Source organism: Otolemur garnettii, unplaced genomic scaffold, assembly GCF_000181295.1.
Source record: "Otolemur garnettii isolate 467f Iridium unplaced genomic scaffold, OtoGar3 scaffold00067, whole genome shotgun sequence".
NCBI classification, from domain to species: Eukaryota; Metazoa; Chordata; class Mammalia; order Primates; family Galagidae; genus Otolemur; species Otolemur garnettii.
This window is the reverse complement of record NW_003852462.1, coordinates 6,633,395-6,647,184: the sequence shown is the minus strand read 5'-3', so window position 1 is coordinate 6,647,184 and position 13,790 is coordinate 6,633,395. Positions and strand designations below refer to the sequence as shown.

General features: G+C 45.1%; 1 protein-coding gene across 2 annotated transcripts in view; it reads right to left on the bottom strand.

Moving 5' to 3' along the window:
• Window positions 1-13,790, bottom strand: part of PIK3CD (phosphatidylinositol-4,5-bisphosphate 3-kinase catalytic subunit delta) — a 53,240-nt gene that overhangs the window by 12,620 nt on the left and 26,830 nt on the right. For both annotated transcript variants that reach the window (XM_023515229.1, XM_023515230.1), the window contains exon 4: window positions 2,055-2,230. In XM_023515229.1, the coding sequence (XP_023370997.1) occupies window positions 2,055-2,195 (141 nt within the window). In that variant the 5' untranslated portion in view covers window positions 2,196-2,230. The remainder of the gene's footprint in view (window positions 1-2,054; window positions 2,231-13,790) is intronic.

The following is a 13,790-nucleotide window of genomic DNA, read 5'->3' as shown; positions in this document are numbered from 1 at the left end:
AGTGTATTATTAAGTGGGGGTATCCTCAAGTTGTAAGACAGCAGATGAAAGTCAAGCCCATTTCCATAGAAAAACACCCAAAGAAACATTTCAATTAATACAGACCAGGATTTGGCAAGCCATGGGCCAAATCTGGACATTTCTGACTGATGCAAAGCCACGCCCACCTTTTACATATCAGGGGTCATTTACATATCATCTGCATTTGCCTTAAGGTGGCTGCCCTGTCCAGCAGAGTCAGATCATTGCTGCAGATAGCATGCAGCCAGCCTGGGAAGGCAAACAGATTCACTATCTGGTCTCTGCTATAAATAAAAATATGAAGAAATTGAAACCAAATTCAAGTGTGAGGTGAAACTTTACGGACAGATATGTTTCACGCGTCTCTGCAGTATCTGAATTTTTTTTTTTTTTTTTTTTGAGACAGAGCCTTAAGCTGTCCCCCTGGGTAGAGTGCCATGGCATCACAGCTCACAGCAACCTCCAACTCCTGGGCTCAAGCAATCCTCCTGCCTCAGCCTCCCAAGTATCTGGGACTACAGGTGCCTGCCACAACGCCCGGCTATTTTTTGGTTGCAGCCATCATTATTGTTTGGCGGGCCCAGGCTAGATTCAAACCCGCCACCTTAGGTGTATGTGGCTGGCGCCTTAGCCACTTGAGCCACAAGTGCCAAGCCCAGTATCTGAATTTTAATAATGTGCAAGCACAGATCTGTGTGTTGAAAAATAAGATTTAAAATGATACCTGTATAAAGTTAATGACATGACCAAGATGTTATACTGTTACCTCAGAAAAAGATATAAGCATTCATAATAAGAATTATCGCAAAAAACACTATGTATAGAAATAGCCAAAACAGGAAACAGCCAAAGTGTTAACTATGGCTGTCGCATATGGCTGGATCACAGGTAATTTTTTCCCTTCTACTTTTTCTTCTTTCCCCCAATTTTAATGTGTCCATATTACTTTTGTGATGGAAAGGAAAATGTAATTTCCCTAGGGTAGAGTGGCATGGCATCATAGCTGCTGCCAGCAACCTCAAACTCTTGGGCTCAAGCAATCCCCTTGCCTCAGCCTCCCAAGTAGGTGGAATTATAGGCACCTGCCATGACACCCAGCGAAAACTTAATTTTTTAAAAAATTTCCTAGGAAGAAAAGAAAAATTAAAAAAAATAGGGATGGTTCATTCCTTCTCTCTCTCTTTTTTTTTTTTTTCCTGCTATCAATCATAGTTTCTACAATTCTGAGATAAGTTCTCACCCTCTGGCAGCCCAAGGTATGATCCATTAAATCTCTTTTTTTTTTATTTTTTTGAGATAGTCTCACTATGTTGCCCTGGGTAGAGTGCTGTGGCGTCACAGCTTACAGCAACCTCAAACCCTTGGGCTTAGGCCATTCTCTTGCCTCAGCCTCTCAAGTAGCTGGGACTACAGGTGTCTGCCACAATGCCCAGCTAATTTTTTGTTGCAGTTGTCATTGTTTAGCTGGCCGGGGCCAGGTTCAAACCCATTAGCCTTGGTGCATGTGGCCAGTGCCGTAACCACTGTGCTACGGGCGCTGAGCCTAAATCTCATATTTTGTAAGTAGCATAAGCCTCTCAAGAGTCACAAGACAGTATTTACCAAATCCCATCCAGATAATTTAGTCCTTTGACTCAGTAATTCCTCCTGGGAACTATTCAACAAAACTAAAAACTTTCAAAACATGATGCTCCCTAAGGCAGGTCTAAAGACAAAGACCTGTAATATTCTGAAGAGTTCTTGGATGAAATATGGTTTCAAAAATGATGGCACAATCACAGGTCGAACCAAAGCCCACCACTGGAAGCACCCCCTCCAAGCCTTCACTGTAATCTAGAACAGCAGTTAATAACCAAGTAACCTAGTAAAGGAAAACATATACTGTTACAGGGAGAAGCTGAAATTGGAATGATACACAGACTTTAACAAGTGTTTCTACAATTCCATCCAAGGATTCCAAATCTGAGAAACAATGTGTCTGTCTGTCTCTGAACTCCAAGGCCTGAGGACCAGGTGGAAGACAGAGGTCATACCTGCTTGATGGTGCTGAGATTGGCATTGCAGGACACCGGGAAGTTCAAGTAGACCCCTGTGGGCAGCAGGAAGTCAACCACCACGCTCTGGTTCTCCTCCTTGGTCCAGAACTCCATGGGGCAGTCGACCCCAGGGGGCATCCTGCTTTGTTACTTCTCTCGGGTCAGCAGTTGTCCTGAAAAGGAAGCAAAATCAAATTGAGCCACCTCAGCTGTTTCAAAGACTGTGCTGTTCGAGTCCTGGGGAGAACAGTCTGCTGGGATTTTATTTTATTTACTTATTTATTCTGTTGCCCTGAGTAGAGTGCTGTGGTGTCATAGCTCACAGCAACCTCAAACTCCTGGGCTCAAGTGATCCCCCTGCCTTAGCCTCTGAAGTACTTGGGACTACAGGCACCTGCCATGATGTCCAGCTAGTTTTTCTATTTTTAGTAGACATGAGGTCTCACTCTTGCTCAGGCTGATCTTGAAATGCTGAGCTCAGGCGATCCACTTGCCTCAGCCTCCCAGAGTGCTAGGATTACAGGCGTGAGCCACCAGTGCCCACCCTGTCTGCTGGGATTTTAAACAGCAGGAAGCTCGGGACTGAGACCCGGCTCATGGACACACAAAGTTCACCTCCTTCCCTCGTCCTGCCCAAGGCAGTCTGTGGCTCCCACCAGCCTGGGCCACCACTTCTTATCCAGGCGGATCCCTCATAGATACCAACAGAGCCACACCAAATCACACTTCCTCAGGATCATACACATTTGAGACCCAGTCATGGCCATCCATGGGCACAGACAGGAGATGGCAGGGTCACTAGTCAGATAGAGCAGAACTAGAAACAGACCAAAGGCTTCAGTTCTTCGAAACATTCTAACCAGAAACCAAAAGATTAAAGAGTGCCTCTAGCCACCTAATAATTTATGGAAATATTTCAATCATACCAACCCCCAGGCACCAGTCATAATCCCCACCCCTAACCTCATCTCCCCCAACTAGTGACACAATGTTACAGACACACTTAAAGGTCCTTGTGTATCCTATGCCTTCCAAGCCCCCCGCCCAGCTCTTCCCACTCCAGGCTACTGCCACCTGGAATCTGGTTGTTTATGATTTCTGTGCATGTTTTTATGCTTATATTATACTAACCTGTATCCATAAACAATTCCTAATATTTTTGCACAGTTTTAAACTCCACAGGGAAAAGCAAGTTTTCTGCACCTGGCTAAGGCCACTCACTATGACGTTCTTGAGGTTTACCCAGGCAGACACATGGAGCTCTAGCAGTCCATTCAGCTGTGCTCTAAGAAACCACAATTTATTTACTCTCTCTCTTGTTGATGAAGTGAAGGTTTGTTTCTACTTTTATGGGCGTTACAGCCAAGGCTACAATGTATACATCTGTACGCATCATCTTGTGTTCCTGTGAGAGTGTGGATGAATGTTGTCCAAGAGAGTACGTGAAATGTACATGTAATGTTAAAGTTACCAGTAGCCACATTGAAAAGAGTGAAAAGACACAGATAAAATGAAGTTGCATCATATGTTTTATTTAACTCAGTATATCCAAAAGATGGTCATTTCAACATGTAATCTTGGCCCATCTTCCTGTGGGGTTATCTTTTTCTTATTGGTTTGTACATTTCCTTTCTTTTCCTTTTCTTTTTCTTTTCCTTTCCTTATTTCCTCCTGTCCTCCTTTCTTTCCTTCTTTCTTTCTTTTCAAGAGACAGGGTCTTGCTATGTCACCCAGGCTGGAGTATAGTGGTGCAATCAAAGCTCACTGCAGTCTCCAACTCCTGAACTCAAGCAATCCTTGTGGCTCAGCCTCCCAAGTAGCTGCCACTACAGGTACACACCACCACACCCAGCTGATTTTTTTTTTAGAGATGGGGGTCTCACCTTTGCCCAGGCTGGTCTTGAACTCCTGGCCTCAAGTGATCCTCCTGGCTCAGTCTCCCAAAGTGCTGGGATTACAGGCATGAGCAACCAAGTCCAGCCTAGGATTTCTTTATATATTGTAGACACCATTTCTTAATTGATTAAATGAGTTGGAAATGTCTTCTAACCTGAGTCATCCTTTTGCTTTGTTTATGGCATCTTTGGTAAATAGAAACTTTTTAATGTTGATGCAGTCAAATTTATCAATCTTGCTTTTGTATGTTTTATAATTTTTTATTCTTAAAAAAAAAATACCTCCCTACCTACTCAAAGGTCACATTTTCCTAGATTTAAATGACTTTTTACAATACTTGGGCCAGGTGCCGTGGCTCACACCTATAATCCTAGCACTCTGGGAGGCCGAGGTGGGAGGACGCCTTGAGCTCAGTTGTTTAAGACCAGCCTGAGCAAGAGTGAGATCCCATCTCTACAAAAAAACAGAGAAAGACTATCGAGGCATTTGGCAGACACCCCTGTATTCCCAACTATTCGGGAAGCTGAGTCAGGAGGATCACTTGAGCCCAGGAGTTTGAGGTTGCTGTGAGCTAGACTGCTGCCATGGTACTCTAGCCTGGGAGACAGAGTGAGACACTGTCTCAAAAAAAGAGAAATTTTTGAAATGTTTGGTTTAAGAGTGATGCTCGCTGGATGACTGTGCCAGCTGGGCCAGGCCTGGTCCTCAGCTGGCTGCAGAGGCTGCTCCGAGCAGTGGGAGCCGAGCACTGCCCTGCATCACCACACTGCCACTGTTGGAATCCACTTCCTCTCATTGTAAAACCACATCCTATCAGGTTCCTTTTGCTGAAAATGACCAGCCCAATGCTTACATTTTTGAATTAAAATTTGGGGGACAGTCAGGAATCCTAGAGAACCCACTGATGATGGGAAGTCTGCTCTGGCCAAGCTTGGGACGTCAGGGGCAGCTGCGACTGCTTAGTCTGCTAAGGCCAAGATGAGCATGTGAGGCTGACACTCCCAGGGACTCAACCCGAAGGCCTGAGTTCTGAGAAAGATACCTCCCTCTCTCTTCTGGCCCTGGAACTCTGGAAATGAAGTCTTCAGCCACATTTACCTCTGGAATGTAGGGAAATCCTTTCCCATAAAAACTCATTCTTCACAGAGGAAGACCATGGATGGTGTGCACACAGGATCATCAAATGCCAGGGATGGTCACCAGAGACAGCTCAGGAGCAAGTGGCTGCTCTCTTCCTCTCTCCAGGACCTAGAGCACAGCAGCCAAGTCCCACCCTCTCCCCCAGGTGGAGCCCAGACACATATGGCTCTCTTTACATAGGGGACAGAGACACCAGCTAATCCAGGGACTTTGCGACTGCCCCAAGAATGCAAATTGGTACAACCACTTTGGAAAACTGTTTGACAGCATCTCCTAGGACAGGACTCTCCTACATCATAAGACCCAGAGACCCCACTTCTAGGTATGCACCTCACAGGAAGATGAGCACATGTGCACTGAAGGCACGTCCTGAAGCATACCCAGCATCACTGTTCATGACAGCCCACACTGGAAACTGCTACTGCCGGGAAGCGCAGTAGAATGGAAACAAATGGTGGCGTCTTATCCCAATGGAATGTTAGACAGCAGTGAGAAGGAATGATCGACAAACACATGACATAACTGAAAGCTGACCACAAAAATATATGAACCCATGATCCCCACCATATAGAGAAATACACACAGGCAGAACTGATCATCTGTGTAGGCAGAAGACATGGGGTTATGGTGTGGGGCAGCCACTGGGGGAATGGGGGCTCCTGCTTCTTCATCTGGGACCTGGGGAGTTTTCACAAACTCAACACACCCTCAGTCCACGTGGTTCGGATGGGCTGACTTCATGTCAATCCTGGATATTGAGAGAGACCCAGGTACCCAGCCAATCAGAGGCCTGGATTTCCCCAGAGTCATGGGGACTGGGTGGGAGGTGGGAACGGGACTCAGGCCCAGTTAATCATCTCCCTGGCCACAGTGATTTCTGAATAGCTCTGTGGATATCGAGTCAGTCTAATGGATTCTGACATTGAGACTTCTTTGGGGACTTCTTCTTTGGGTGGCAGAGAACCACTCACTGTCACGAGAAGCAGAACATGAGAAATGACCAACACAGAGGCCAGCAGAGCTCAGAGCAGAGGGTCCAGCCTAGGTTCTGAGGGTGGCCTCTGACTCCCTGGATCGAGCCATGCCTGAAGCCAGCCCTATTCCTGTGCTTTTTAGCTCTATTAGCCAGTAAGTCTCTGCTGCCTTTTTTCCCCATGCTTATAGCAGTTTGAGTTTTCTGTCACTTATAGCTGAAAGTATCTATTTCCATTTATGCAGCTGCACAGTCCATTTTTAGAAGCTTCTAGAGTTTAGAAAGTTCTTTCCTTGGAAATTGGCCTGCCTCTAGGAGCCAGCCCCTGTCCTTTGTGCAGCTAGTAAGAGTCACACAGAGGGCTGAGTGCGGTGGCTCATGCCTGTAATCCTAGCACTCTGGAAGTTCAAGGCAGGTGGATAGCTTGAGCTCCTGAGTTTGAGACCAACCTGAGCAAAAAAGTGAGACCCCATCTCTACTAAAAATTAAAAAACCGAGGCAAAAGGGTCCCTTGAGCCCTAGAGTTGGAGGTTGCTGTCAGCTATGATGCCCTGGCACTCTATGTAGGGCAACAGCTTGAGACTTTGTCTCCAAAAAAAAAAAAAAAAAGTCACACAGAGGAATTCACCTATTTGTGTGTTGGATGGTGGCCCTCAACAGGTCCTGAAGGCTTCTACTCTTCAGAGCAAGCATTCCCAGTTCCGCTCACCATTCTCTCTACAGCACAGTTTTTCAATGCTTTTGGTCAAAGTTTGGCACTCCAAGCTAACAGGATGCTCCAGACAGGGCCTGACTAGTTAACTTACAGAAAAATTTCCTGGGCACCAAGCTCCTGTTTGCTTAGCCTAAAAGTGTATCATGCTCCCCTGCTCCTGTCCCAAGAAGAGTTTTGGTGGCGACATCAAGGAGCTTGGCAGCTGCCATCCCTCCAGGCATTTTTCACTACAGGCCCATTTCTCCCTGCCTATACGGGAATATTAATTTCCTGACTCGAAATGCAAGAATTCACAATTACCCTTGGTAAGTTCATCTCCTGAACATAATTGGATTCCCATTTGATGTTTTGTATCTATCTCTCCACCTGTGCTACGCTAATTTATTCCACTAATATTTAGTGGCGGGAACTGAATGAGGTACTGGGAATACCGTGGTGAATGTGACCAAGGGTCCTTGTCCTGAAGGAGTTTTAGCTGAAGAAGGGGAGCCCCTGATACACACATACCCAGGTGAGCAAGTAGAGTGATCACATCTAGTATCTCACAGCGACAGTGTGCCACGTGGCATCTCTAAGGAGAACAGCTAGGAGGGGCGCCCCACACAGGGAGGCTGGGAAGGGCCCCTCTGAGAAGAGGACACAGGGGCCAAGGACTAGAGTGAGCCAGTCTAGCTGGTGTCCAGAGCACCCCAGAGAGAGGAAGCTGGGAGCACTCCATGGAAAGGGGGGGAAGCACCAGCTGAACAGACCAGCAGGGGGCAGGGAGGTAAGGAGGCTGGGGCAGCCACAGTGGCCTGACCCAGGAGATGGTGCTGGAGGTAAACAGCATCAGGACATATTTAGGAGATCAGATGGGAGACAGGGAGGGAGGGGAAAAGAGGATGGCAGCTGGGCTTGGGCTCCGGAGATGGAAGCAGTGGTTGGAATAAAAAGAAGAAAGAGGTCACTGGGGGCTGAGCCAGCCAGCGCCTGCTCACATGCACTGCGTCCGAGCTTACTAGGCCTCCCTAAGAGGATGGCCGAGGGGCAAGCTCTCCAGTTTGAAGCACAGGGGAAAGATCTGTGTGGCCAGAGAGAAAGAATTTGGGGTCAGCAGGCTGCAGACAGATGTGCAGCCATGGAGACAGGTGAGACGGCCCAAACACAGAGGGTAACAGCTCCCCAGGAGCCAGGGTTGTCTCCTCCAGTGATGGAGCATGAGCGATCCTTCCCCACTGAGTCATCCATAACTGAGGCACAATGTCTCTGTCCACATCTAAGTCATTAATAAAATATTCAAGAAAGCAGGACCAGAGCAGACTCAGTTCCTTTCACCTTCCCCCCTCCCGACCAGTATGATTCACAGAAACAGCTGCATGACAGCACAGCGATCCGACTTGGGGTTCTGTGTCCTAGGACACTGTGTCACTCTTACAAGTGTCCCTGGTTAGATGCTCTTTCTCAAGTCCAAGTTCAAAGAATAATTTCTCTAGCTGTGAATATCTGAGGGGGTCTGACCTCTGAGTCCTGACTAGCCAGCAGAGGAATTTCTCCAAAGATTCTAATGGCAGTATTTGTGCCATCACCAACCCCTCTGCCAGCGTCATGGAATACTTCAGAGGGGCCCTGACTGATTTCAGAGAGAGGAGGACAAGCAGGGCCGAGTCTAAGAGCCACAGCCTCCTGCAGTTGGGAGTGAGGTGGCAGCCCCTGGAATAGCCCCCTGGGCTAGAAGACCTGCTGGCTGGCAGCCTGCCCTAAGCTCAGGACCGTGTCTTATGATATTCCGTTTGTAGCCCACTGAAAAGACCACAGGCCTTGTAGCCAGGCAGAATCCCATGATACAACTCAAGAGACAGATCAAAATCAAGAGACAGATCTGTGGCCTCAGACCTAGTAACATGGAGAATTGGGGAATTATCCTAAGGATCCAAAAGTCCAAAAACCTATAGACATAAAAACTCATTATAGTATTGTTTGTAAAAGAGATAAGGAAATAGTTAAGTAAATTATCGTGTATTACTCAATGGAATTGAATACAGTTATTAAAATCACATGTATGTACAGTACACAGAATGGCAAATATTCCCCCACTTTAAATGGAACTAAAAATGCACAAATATTTACCACTATGACATACGCTTGTTGGTAAACATTTCAGAAAGCATAAAAAAAAAAAGGAAGTGTTATATTATGGATGAATGTGGATGTCACAATAACTTTTTAATTTTAATTTCTAGGAAATTTATACAAGTACATGACTTTTAAAATTAATTATAACTAAAATTCTTACAGCAAAAAATAGCAGTCCCTGACCTCCACTCTATACACATACCATCCCCAACAAATTTCAGTTGTTCTTCTGAGTATTTATCTTTATATTTCTAAATAACAGGGTTATACTAATATTTCTTGATTCTCGACTTTTAACTTCTTGCTTTAAAAAATAAGCCTGTGCCCTCCTAAAAACATATACATACATATATTCTCTCCTGTCTTCTGAATATAGCTATGTAGTAATTTTTTGTTAAATCAGTCTGTAGTGTTTATGTTATTATGAAAATGTAAATAGTGTTCAAAGCTAAACTGCATATGATACTATGATTTTATTTCTTTCATTAACTTTTTGTTTTTTTCTGTAGTTGATAGTTGCCTAACTTTTCTTTTGTTTCCTTTTTGTTTTCTTTGTACAAATCAGTAACTCTACCCCCAAACTCTCCCAACATAACTATAAAACTCCTTACAATATAGATAATCCATTAACTTCAAATTTTTCTTAAGAGTTATTCCTTTGGGGCTCTTAGCCATCTTGTTCTAAATGGGGCTGGTTGCTCTGTAGACCAGCTGCACAACTGTGCCACTGAGTCTTCTCTTCATTATCATTTTGGGGATTCCTTCATCATCATTTTGGGGATTCCAGTCTCTTCATAAGAGTTCCCATCTGCAAGTAAAATACCAACCCTCACCAATTAACCACGGCAGGAACTCACGGATTTATCTGACATATTTGTTGTATTTTGAGAAGTTTCCTAGTTCTATTGGCGAGTTTGAGGAAGAATTAATCATGAGTACATTAAAAGAAAAGCAATAAAAAGACGAGTTAACTATCAACTCCAGGAAAAACAAAAAGTTGAACAAGAACATATAATTATAGTCTACTATGTAGACACCACAATGCAGGCACAATCATATCTATTGCAAAACTGTTGCTTTTGCCACTAAGCACTTAGTGCCACTTTGTATTCCAGACTCTTCTGTGACAGGAGCTCAACTTTGGTGCTTGTTACTACCACTACCGCCTTAGCCATGGAGTGTTCTCTCTCACCCACCTGCTTCTCATCTTTCAACACTTTTGTTCATACTCTCTCTGCTGTCACTTTTCTGTTTTAAGAATTGACATCTTTTTTCTATTCTTTTTTTTTTTTTTTTTTGAAACAGAGTCTCACTCTGTTGCCCCCAGTACAGTGGTGTTATCATAGCTCACAGCAACCTCAGACTCCTGGGTTCAAGGGATCCTCCTGCCTCAATTTTCTGAGTAGCTAGGACTACAGAAATGCATCATGACACCCAGCTAATTTTTCCTTTTTTTAGTAAAGATGTGGTCTTGCTCTTGCTCAGGATGGTATCAAATGCCTGATCTCAAGGGATCCTCCTGCCTCAATCTCTCAGAGTGCTAGGATTATAGATATGAGCCACCGTGCCTGGCCTAAGGATTTACAGTTTTCTTATTCCTTAACTTTCATTTTAGTGGAATTTCGGAAAAAAAGAAGAGAAGAGAAAAAATACGCATTCAATCATTGATGTTTATGTTCAAGTCTCTAATAATAGAGACTCACATACAGGAGACTCTCTGGGAAGTGTAGAAAAGATATTTCAACAAAAAAACAATGGTTTTCATCTGGGAGAAGAGTAGGATTACAGAAGAGTATGCTTATAATTTTTTTCGCATTTTCTAAATTTGACAATAAATACATGTTTTTTATAAATAAAAAAGCACAAGGATTAAAAAATTGTTAAAAGGCATTTTCAGGGGCACTTGTGACTCAAGAAGTAGGGCGCTGGCCCCATATACTGGGGGTGGCGGGTTCAAGCCTTGCCCTTGCCAAAACTGCAAACAAAATAAATAAAAGACCTTTTCTCCTGGATGTGGCAACTCATGCCTGTAATCCTAGCACTTTGGAAGGCTGAGACAGGAGGATCACTTGAGCTCAGACCAGACTGAGCAACACAGTGAGACCCCCATCTCTACACAAAATAAAAACATTAGCTGAGCATTACGGTGCATACCTGTAGTCCTTGGTACTCAGGAGGCTCAACCAGGAAGATGGCTTGAGTTAGGAGTTGGAGACTGCAGTGAGCTATGATGATGCCACTGTACTCCAGTCCAGGTGACAGAGCACAACCCTGACTCTTAAAAAAAGTGTGCAGGGGGACATTATTCTGAAACAAAGATTAAGATAGTATGTGTATAAACAGGTTTATACTAGAAATGCTAATCCCTGGCTTGGCACCTGTGGCTCAAGCGGCTAAGGCGCCAGCCACATATACCTAACGTGGAGGGTTCGAATCCAGCCTGGGCCTTCCCAAAAAAACAACAATGTTGGCTGCAACCAAAAAATAGCCTGGCCTTGTGGTGGGCCCCTGTGGTCCCAGCTACTTGGGAAGCTGAAGCAGGAGACTCCCTTGAGCCCAGGAGTTGGAGGTTGCTGTGAGCTGTGATGCCATAGCACTCTACCCAGGGGGATAGCTTGAGGCTCTGTCTCAAAAAAAAAAAAAAAAAAAAGAAATGCTAATCCCCTAACCTTTCCCCCCTCACAGGTCTATATGACCTAAAGCTTTTGCCTATGCTCAGGGAAGTCTTTGGGCTCCAAAGAAGCACCCCAAGGCTTCCAGAGGCCGATGGGAATGGGATAGAGTGCTGACTGGAAGGAATTCTGTGCTAGACTCTATTCTACCACAGTGGCTCTCTGGGTCTATGTTTATAGGTTAACATTCTGCTTAATATTTTGAGGGTTTTTTTTTTTAACAGATTAATGTGTGAGTACAAACAGATTCCATAGTTCACATTTGTAAAGTTAAAGTCTGATTTGTAGGTGTGTCCTACACCCAGATCGTGTGATACATACCCATGCAACGTATCCACTAGGTGATAATTTACCCAACTCTTTCCCCTTTCCACCCTCTTCCTCCCACACACTTGACTTTCTTTTTTGTTTTTTTGGAGACAGAGCCTCAAGCTATCCCCCTGGGTAAAGTGCCATAGCATCACAGCTCACAGCAACCTCTAACTCCTGGGCTCAAGCGAGTCTCCTGCCTCAGACTCCCAAGTACAGGCGCCCACCACAACGTCTGGCCATTTTTTGGTTGCAGCCATCATTGTTGTTTGGTGGGCCTGGGCTGGGGATTTGAACCCGCCACCTTAGGTGTATGTGGCTGGCGCCTTAGCCACTTGAGCCACAGGCGCCAAGCCCACACTTGACTTTCATTAGGTTTTTTTTTTCTCATGTGAGCATGCAGGTGTTAATCTACTAGTTCCAATTTAGTACTGGGTACATGTGATGCTTGTTTTTCCATTCGTGTGATACTTCACTTAGGAGAATGGTCTTCAATTCCATCCGGGTTAATATTTTGCAGTTTTAAAGAGACCCACAACCATCCAAGAAGTTTGGGACGTACCAGTAAGATCCACAGAAAGTGAGGTTGAGGTTGGGGGAAGGCCTCCAAGGCTAAACCACACTCTAACCTGCCCCTCCCACCCCGAGATGATGATGGTGTCATCACATCAGTGATTTGGAACCAGTGTGCCACGGCGTGTGCCCTGAGAGAATCTTAGGTGTGCCATGAAAATTCCTTTTCTTTTTTCCTTTGAGACAAAGTCTCACTCTGTTTACCTGTATCACCATAGCTCACAGCAACCTCAATTTCTTGGGCTCAGGCAATCCTCTTGCCTCAGCCTCTTGAGTAGCTGGGACTACAGAAGCCTGCCACAATACCTGGCTAGTTTTTCTATTTTTAGTAGCGATGGGGTCTTGTTCTTACTCAGGGTGGTCTCGAACACGTGAGCTCAAGAGATTCCTGCACCCCTACCCCAACTGCCGTGACCTCCCAGAGTCCTAGGATTATAGGTATGAGCTACCCTGCTTAGCAAAAATTCTTAAACATCATTAATTTAGTTACTTACAGAAGAAGCTCAAAGCACAATAGTATATTCTTTTTACTCTTTTTTGATCAACATAATTTAAGTGTGCCACAGAAGTTTAACTATAGGTTCACGGGTGCCATGAGATAAAAAAGTTTGAAAAACACTGCAGAACATGTCCACAGAGCTTGCAGGGGGCCCTACTAGGGCTACCAATCATGGAGCTCCATGCTCACACCCAGCTACCCCAGCACCCTTGATGGGAGTATTTCACCAACGTCCAGCCAGTGTCAAGTCTCTGGCCTAAGTTTCTCCATTTGCACAATTAAAGGACTGCACTCATCTTCCAAGCTAATGTCCTAGAGCCTCCGAAGAGCATCCTATCAACTGTCTGGAAACACAAAACATCCCCATCTAAGGGATCTTTTTTTTTTTTTTGAGACAGAGCCTAAAGCTAGCCTCCTGGGTGGAGTGCTGTGGCATCACAGCTCACAGAAACCTCCAACTCCTGGGTTCAAGCGAGTCTCCTGCCTCAGCCTCCCAAGTAGCTGGGACCACAGACACCTGCCACAATGCCCGGCTATTTTTTGGTTGCAGCCATCATTGTTGTTTTGGTGGGCCCAGGCTGGATTCAAACCCACCACCTTAGGTGTATGTGGCTGGCGCCTTAGCCACTTGAGCCACAGGTGCTGAGCCCCACCTAAGGGCTCCTATGAGAAGCAACAGTGAGTTATAAAAGTTCATCTGTGCATGGTAGCACATACCTGTAGTTTCAGCTACTCAGAAGGCGGAGTCAGGAGGTTCTGGGACCAGGCTGGGCAACATAGTGAGACTCTGACTCTGAAAACTTTTTTAAATAAATAAAATAAATTTTAAAAATTAAATCTATTT